This window comes from Sander lucioperca, chromosome 13 (assembly GCF_008315115.2).
Source record: "Sander lucioperca isolate FBNREF2018 chromosome 13, SLUC_FBN_1.2, whole genome shotgun sequence".
Classification (NCBI taxonomy): Eukaryota; Metazoa; Chordata; class Actinopteri; order Perciformes; family Percidae; genus Sander; species Sander lucioperca.
Genome location: NC_050185.1, coordinates 17,911,791 through 17,920,563, shown reverse-complemented (window position 1 = coordinate 17,920,563; position 8,773 = coordinate 17,911,791). Strand labels below are relative to the sequence as shown.

The window sequence follows — 8,773 nt, the reverse complement described above, 5'->3', positions numbered from 1 at the left end:
AATGCTCATCTCAGTTTTCCAGAGCTGGTCCAGCACATTTGTGGCTTTGTTGTGTATTAGTCTACAGAGACTATACTATTGATTGGAAAATGTGTATCTCTGTCTTCTCTTTAATAATGCATTGCTGTCTGTGTGATTGTTTTGTGTCAGCGCACACTAATGAGTCTGCAAATAAGTGTTTAGTCTGTGACTCTGAGGAACTAAAACCTGAAAACCAAAAACCTCATAGTCACCAGATGTCTGTGTAGATAAGGGACACCACTCAAAGACTAAAATACTGAAAGGACAGTTACTGTATTATGTTATCAATAAGGGGATTGAGATTACAGAGGTATGGTGAGGTGTGTGTGTGTGTGTGTTTGTGTGACTGATTTATAAAACATAGTGTCAGAAAACAGTTCAGTTCAGTGAGTGTAGCAGGGCTGATAAAGTACCTTTGGTTGTATTTTCTGCAGATAAGGCTGTAAAATGTTGAGGCTCTGTGGTTCAAAACCCTCATGTGACTGTCTGACACTTGCTGACTCTGCATTAACAAGGACAATATTTAAATTGATATTGATTAGTCAGTTGTACCTTACCCAACAGAGACACAACAAAATGATGCTTTCATTGATAATTCACAATATTTATTTATTATTATTTTAATTTAATTCTAATAGTTCAACAAGGTGCTTGTCAGTTTGTCAAATATTCTGCATGTAGCTTTTTGTCAAAACTGTTGGACACTGGAAAAGTTTTCTTTCTTTTTCTGTCTCGCTTTGCTCTCTTGTCTTCACCACTAAAATTGCCTTTTTGCCCGTTTATTTATAATGATTCTTCCTCCATAGGATAGCCAACAGGCAAACATATTTGACAGGTATATGGCAGCCTACCGAAGCCTACGATACCAGCCACATCTAAGCATTATTTAACTCTGGCTAAACTGAGAAATGAATTCAACTCAGCTGTAAGTCTAAACAAAGAAACCCAACTCCCAAAGCCCAAACCAACTTTTAGCTTTTTAAATTGTTTGATTTGGACGGTTTCCTTGTTTGTTTTGGCAGGGCATGCTTTGTGATGTGCCTCCTGTATTCCTATAGTATTCTAAAAAAGGGTTAAACCGTCTTTCTCGAGCAAGAGTAAGAAAAACACCCAACATCATTCTTAGTTTGACTTTTATTGAAATCTCTGAACACATTTTAAATTTAAGCACTACTATACTTTAAAACATTTAACAACATATGTTTGTTATAAATCAGCTCTTTTAACAATGTTTGAATGACAGTAAAGTAAAAAAATGCATTACAATTTGAACACACAATCTTATTTAAAAGAGATGGAGATGAATTAGTGAAATATTTAATTTCTACACACAAAACACATGCTGCTGAAAACAAACACACACTCACACACACACACACACACACACACACACACACACACACACACACACACACACACACAGGCTGTTGCTTATGATAGATATATACTGTAAAAGATACAAAAATAAGATTAAAAAAAGACCATACAAATCTATTTGAAACACAGAGTAGTGGATTATGTGGTTTTAACATACATTACAAATACATTTTATTACCGAAATATAAAATAAACTGACATATATGGACACATAAAAAATCTTTGCGTAACAGTTTTTCGCTGTCCTCAAACTGTGAAACTGTTCTGAATAACATAAAGTGTTACCTGGGGCCATATCATGGATCCATCTTTAGTTTCAGTCTCAGCAGAAACTCTCCTAAGCAAATATTGCATGCAAAACACACACGCACGTATGCATGCACGCACGCAAGCACGCACGCACTGAACACACTGAACAATCACTCAACCAAATCCATGTAAAATGAGAGCTAGCTCTTCCTTGTCATTGTCTAAAACACAAAGCATTTTAACTTAAAGTTTCAGTGAAACACGACACCAGCAGGCTTACAACTACTTATAGGGCGACACACACAAACGCAGCAGGTGTTTTCAGATTTCACATAATGCCACCGATGCAGTCAAAGATTTTTAAAAGAAAAAAGTTATGTTTTACTGAAAAACAGACTCTAATGTTCATATAATAAAAATGGAAGCCTTTTTTTTTTTTAACAAGACACACTTGCTGGATTAAAGCAGAGAAAAGACATTAAGTTATGTAAATGAACATGTCAGCAGAAAGCAAAGCAAAAGGAATCAAAATTTGTACACACATCTTCATCTCGGAGTCTTTTCGTGGGGGTTCACCCTGTGGTTTCAGACAGCAACACACAACACAGACACATAAAACACTCATGTGCAACAAAAATTAAATTTTATCCTACTTTCCAAATCAATCTGTCAGACACCACAGTTCAAACATAGTCTTTCCTGTCGTACCCTCCACCTGCACTAGTGCTGCGCGGGGCGGAGTAGGCCATCCGGGGCGGCTTGTACTGCTTCTCTTTTGGTGGACAGCTGCTGCACAGCATCGCCCCACCAATCAGGAGCAGGACGGCCGCCCCCCAGCCGATGTAGAGCGATGCACCCAGCTCCCTCTTCTGCTCGCTGATCAGCAAGGGGTTGTAGAAATCCTGGATGAGGACGCTGGCTGTCCAGGAGACAGGGATGAGGACCAAAAGGCCGGCGAGGATAAAGAAGATTCCAGCGATGATCATCACTTTGGCCTTGGATGGCTCGTCATCGATGCAGTTGGTGCACTTGGCGCCAACGATGGAGATCATGACCCCCAGCACCCCGAGTATGATGGCGACAATCGTCATTGCTCTGGAGGCCTGCAGCTCCTGAGGTAAGGCCAGCATTGAGTCGTAGATCTTGCACTGCATCTGGCCAGTGCTCTGGGTGACACAGTTCATCCATAAACCTTCCCAGATGGTCTGAGCAGTGATGATATTGGCTCCGATGAAAGCTGTCACCCTCCACATTGGCAGGGCGCATGTCACTATTGCAATGATAAAACCAAGGACTCCAAGGGCTATGCCCACGATCTCCATACCCATCGACATGCTGGCTCTTCGTCTGATGACAGAACAAAACTTAAATAGTGAGTCCGCCGGACGCAGTAAAGATTCTCCTCCTCTGTTGTTCAGGATTCCTTGAAAAGTGTGAGCACCTGTAGGAGCTTGTGATGAAGCTACGAGATGCTGCCACGGAAACAAGAGCTCCTTTATACCTCAGGGGAGTAAGGAGGAGTCCCCCGGTGATGATGTCAACAGGAGGCCGTCTTCACTAAGAAAAAAAACACACCACCTGTGCACATATAGTGGAGGAGGGGAGCTGGAGGCAGGCGGGGGAGGAGGGATGTGAATGCAGAGGGTGTGTGTGGTTGGTGTTGGTAGGTCACTGGCAAGATGGCTGTCTCTTGAGAAAAGGGAAGGGGAAGTTATGTTATGTTGTCAAAAAACAAGTATAGTTCTTTAAACATAAATACTGACTCACATAACTGCAGTAGTTATCAATGGAGAACAGAGAGGTAGCTTTGGCCTCTGGCTACTTAGAAAGCTTGTTGTTAGTAAGCATAGTAACATAAACACACACACACACACACACACACACACACACAATGGTGCAAATGCACACACACACACACACACACACACACACACACACACACACACACACACACACACACACACACACACTGAAAACCGGAATTACTGCCCCCAGAGCAAATATGAGCAGAGAGAAAACATAAAAGGCAGATTCAGACACCTTAGGCATACAGACAGCATGATCTTCTCAGTATCGGTTACATTCTTTACTCTCACCAAATAATTCCTGGAGACACATGTGGTTGACCATACTGTATAAAAGAAAAGAAAAATTACTGTTTTATTTGAATTCATGTTGAGGACTAGTCAAACAAGTCAGAAAATCTATTTTTGTTTGTCTTTTTTGTCCAGAAAAAAAAATTAATGAGATAGGTGCAGTAAGACTTACAAGGCAGTTATACTTGTAATTTACTGTAAATAAGTGAAGACACTAGACTCATAATGACATTTTTGGCAATGCTTTATATGACGAATGCATCATTTTCCAAAAGCTACACAATTTCCTGCAACAAATTAATCTATGTAATTCTATACTAATCAGGGAGAAGATGGAGATTGTCGCTGGACGACAGCAGTTTCTGAACATAGCCATACTGAGAAATACAGAGAGAGTTGTGTGGAGCTGATAGTCTTAATTAGCTTTGTAGCAACTCATTTGGAAACTGCTTGAATGTAAGGGACGTTCATTAATATAATAAAGGTACGCACTAAAGCTTTAAATAATGCACTTAAGTACAATTTTGAGGTACTTTTACTTTATCATTTCCATTTTCTACAACTTTACACTTCCACTACACTACATTTCAGAGATGATTCAGATTAATAATGTAATGTATAATCAACTGATAAATGATTATGTATTATTATAGGTAAAAATAAGACTTTATTAATACCCAAGGAGAAATTCATAAGCTACCCTGCAGTTTATTAAGTAATTAAAATCTGCTCCACTTTTACCAGCTGCAACATTAAAATCATGTTAACATTAATTCATCAATAATTATAATCCAATACTAACATATATGTTATTTTGAAATGGGTCAGTCTGCATAATGCATACTTTTAGTTTCTACTTTATTTTACTTGTTACATTGCTGTGGTATATTGTACTTTTTCCACCACTGGGTGTTACTATTTGGTTGGGTCTCTTATATTCACAGAGGAGTTAAACAAAAATATCCGAAAAAAAACAGAAATGAAAGAAGTTTTTTCAGTGTTCAGAGGATTAGAAATAGGTCATGTTTAGTAATGTTCCTTGTGCAGAATTAACAGGCTGCTCTGCTGTAGCTGAGCACACCTATCAGAACACAAAGGGATAATTTGACTATTCAAAACAGGAAAGAGTTGGTGTCTGTGGTTCAGATACTGAGTCAGACACCAGAAGGGACTTCTCTTTAGATAACATCAGAAAAAAGTTTTTGACTAATATGTTCATGTTGTCTGGAAACAATTTGTGTTCATTTTATTTCCACTTTTATTTCTACCGTATATGGAATCAAAACCTACCACTATTTACTGTATCTCTCATGCCAAGTATTTAAACATTTAATGATCACCCTAATCATTGTCAAGTTGAACCAGGATAAATTAGGCCCACATATTGTTTCACAGTAAACATCTTTATTACTTAAGTTATTTAAATCATTTCAGTAGATCTAAAAACAAAACATTTCCATTCATAAAGTAAACTCAAAAGGTTCTCTCATTATTGAGAAACACATACAATGTTAATACAACAAAAGCCATGTTATATAAAAGCATTAACCTTTGTAGACAAAGTCTAAACACAGCCACATGATGTGCTGTGAAAGAGATAGAAAGCTAGATAGAAAATCACCCACATATCACCCAACCAAATATTCGTTTTACATAACTTCTTTTTACAGTCCATTCCGCCATGTTGACCTTGCTTTGGAGCCCAAAATGAGCTCCATTTCGCTCGACTGTATAATGTTTCACATCTGTGACTATGTCTATATTTTGTTATGATAGCAAGAAACATATTATTCACCCTGCCCTCCCACCCAAAAAGCCATTTTAAACAGTCACAACAGCGTATGTATTTGCTTTACAACAGTTGACAGTATGATACCTGATATCTGTACACACTGATCAGTACAATGAGGAACATTCACAACCTAAATGTTATAAGCACAAATAATAAATACTGTATATATGGGATAAAGTCTCCGAATTGAACTGACCATGAACCAAATGTTACTTATTTTACCACATTTGGTCAAATCTTCCTCAAACTTGTTTTAGACCAATGGTAATCGTAAACAGTACCAATAAACATCTGTATAGAGCTTCCAATCTATCTCTTAAAAGTATCAACTGTCTTCATATTTACACACATTTATGGTCCTAAATGTCCACAAACTGGTCTTTTTCTAGTGAACAACTGGTTCCAGTTAAACCAATGCAAATATTATTTAGCTACATTACTGTACACATTTCCTGACAATGTACAAATAAGCAGGATACAAGTACAAATAGCATGACGAGGTCACAATCCTACTCCCCCCCTCAGTCCTTCCCTCACACGTAGTCTTTCCTGTTGTAGGAGCTTGGAGCATTTGACCTCGGTGTGGGAGAGTATGCTATACGACTCTGGGGGTGCACGCTGTACCTTATTTGTTTCTCTTCCTGTGGAGGGCAACTGCAACAGAGGATGGACCCTCCAATAAGCAGCAGGGCCGCAGCGGCCCAGCCCAGATACAGCGCCGCCCCGATCTCCATCTTCTGACCAGAGGGGATGAGTGGACTGTAGAACTCAATTATGATGGTGTGTGCTGACCAGGAAACAGGCACCAGCTGGGTCAGAGCTGCTGTGATGAACGAGCCACCTGAGGCGGCCATGACCCGGGCTTTAACCCCTTCATCCTCAATGCAGTTGGTGCACTTTGCTCCCACCACAGAGATGAGGAGAGCCACCACACCCACGATGATGGAGACGATGGTTAGCGCCCTGGCAGCCTGCAGGTCCTGAGGTAGAGCCAGCATGGAGTCGTAGACCTTACACTGCATCTGCCCCGTGCTCTGGAACACGCAGCTCATCCACAGGCCCTCCCAGTAGACCTGAGCTGTGACAATGTTGGAGCCAATGAAGGCAGAGACCCTCCACATTGGCAAGGCACAGCTGATCACACTTAGCACCCAGCCGAGCACTGACAGACTGACGCCGACCAGTTCGAGTCCAAAAGACACCATGGTGTACTCAGACAAGGATCAAAAGCTCTTTTATTTGTCCTTCCTGTCCTCTTGGTTCCTCCCTATTAATTTTCCCTTTCTTTCCTTGCTTCCTTTGCCTTCTTGATTTTGCCCTTCAAGCTATTTGTCGACCCTTCTTTCCACAAGCTATACCTCCTCCTCAGGTTGTAACTACTACACCTGCTGTTGAATCCAGAAGTTTCGATTTGTCACAGTGAGCTTCCTCCGCAAACTCTCTGCTGTGTGTACGTGTCCGTTCAGACGCTTTCCTGTTTTCTGCTGCTTTTAAGGAGTTGATGACCCTTATCTGTGTACAGTTTTATTACTAAGTGGTCAGGCCCTCCGAATAAATGACATCACTTGTCAAACCAAGCCAATCAGGCGAGTCCTGGGCATTGGCCTCATTTACCACCTGGGTGTGTTGGTGCTCGTTTGTGTGCTTTTTCAAATGAAAAGGTTTAACCTTTTGCCCATGGTAGCTCTGGGTGTGTCTGCTTTATTGCTGTCAGGAGGTAATGAGTGGCCAAGCAGAGCATGTTATGTGGTTGATAGGTGACCACATGAGACTGTAACGGATATACAAACATGTATTCTAAGATGTGTGTGTAAATGTGTGCATGTATCCAGTGTGTGCACATGTTTGCATAGAATGGGACTGAGTTTGAGAGAGACTGAGGAAGAAGAAAAAAAAGACCTTCAGCACATTATAAATATTAGGCTGTTTTCTGTTATATATTTTCTGCTTTCATTTGGTTGTTGTGATGTGTCATTTTTTTATAGCCTCCACTAAAACATGATACAAGTTTTTATTGCAGTTTTTATAACACATACCATCTCCACTGGGCCACACAGTCTGTGTGTAATCATAAAAAATAAGTAAAAATTTGAATTAATGACAAACTAGAAATTCTATCAATATATTGTATCAGATAGCCTACTATGTGACTATGGCTTCTGTGAACCTAATCTGTTTCAGCCTCAAAAAATGGAGCAAACTATCTTTTTTGTTTTTTAATGTTTAATGAGCATTTATGACACAAACTAGAGCATACATAAACTTTTAAGCAACAACAGTGTGATGAACATATAACTAAACTGAAAAATGAGACCCATGAAAAGACCAAAACCAACAATGTGTTAGTCTTTCACTGCCTTTTGACCTCTCTTTCGTTGTGACATACAGCTGTGACAAGGTCACAGCAAAAAAAAAAAACTCAATCATTTCCTAAAACAGCTGTGCACTGTAGTTTCTAGCAACCAGTACTCAAATCTATTTGTTGGGGACTATTTTCAGCCTTGGATTAATACACATTTAGTGCGTTAGTGAGTATACAGCAGCACAAGGGTACATTTGACTCAAAATAAACTACAATGCCCATGTTCCTTGTAATGAAGGAAGACTCATAGGCTGCAACAAAGACGGGAGAACAGACTTTTTTTTAGCATTATTATTATTATTATTAGCTTAAAATAGGCATTTATTTACAGAAACCATACTAAAAAACAGAAGAATTTAGTAATCAGTCATGTATGTAAAATAGAATGTAAAAATGTCATTGCAAAAATAGAAATGTGTTTTGGTTCATGGATGGCATGTTGGGCTATTATCTGGCGAGCAGATTGAATGTAATTTTCCTATAGACAGACTGAGATTTGTCCAAGTGATCACTACAGTGCCACTATCACAATCTGACACTTTTATCTTGTATATGTGTACACATTATCACACTTCAATATTAACACGTCTGCTAATCCAGTAACCACGATAAGATAAAGCATAATGAAAGGCAATTCATTGAGATTATTATCTTTGTATTTAGGAAGGAAACAATTCAAATCATATCTGGTTGTTAATACTATTAAATTCTTTGTTTGCATGCTTAAGAAATATTAGATGGTGGAGTCGTTGCATTACAGCACTACTAGAGTGTGTTCTCCGGCAAGCTCTTGTGCACAAGTGACAAAATCAAGGCCCTGATATGATGACTGTCTTATCATATTTTTTACTTGCCTGACAATTACTGAGTTTCCAT

The 8,773-nt window shown here is 39.3% G+C and overlaps 2 protein-coding genes across 2 annotated transcripts; both read right to left on the bottom strand.

Annotated features, from left to right (window-relative positions):
- Positions 1–1,137: 1,137 nt before the first annotated feature.
- LOC116037059 (claudin-3-like) lies at positions 1,138–3,277 on the bottom strand. Its single transcript, XM_031280824.2, has one exon. The coding sequence runs from the start codon at positions 2,979–2,981 to the stop codon at positions 2,331–2,333; it is 651 nt and encodes a 216-aa protein (XP_031136684.1). The 5' UTR covers positions 2,982–3,277; the 3' UTR covers positions 1,138–2,330.
- Positions 3,278–5,749: 2,472 nt separating this feature from the next.
- cldnc (claudin c) lies at positions 5,750–7,496 on the bottom strand. Its single transcript, XM_031280823.2, has one exon. The coding sequence runs from the start codon at positions 6,738–6,740 to the stop codon at positions 6,069–6,071; it is 672 nt and encodes a 223-aa protein (XP_031136683.1). The 5' UTR covers positions 6,741–7,496; the 3' UTR covers positions 5,750–6,068.
- Between the last annotated feature and the right edge of the window lie 1,277 nt (positions 7,497–8,773).

Bases quoted from the DNA above. Each gene is read 5' to 3' on its own strand.
- LOC116037059 (XM_031280824.2), bottom strand. From the start codon at position 2,981: ATGTCGATGGGTATGGAGATCGTGGGCATAGCCCTTGGAGTCCTTGGT.
- cldnc (XM_031280823.2), bottom strand. From the start codon at position 6,740: ATGGTGTCTTTTGGACTCGAACTGGTCGGCGTCAGTCTGTCAGTGCTC.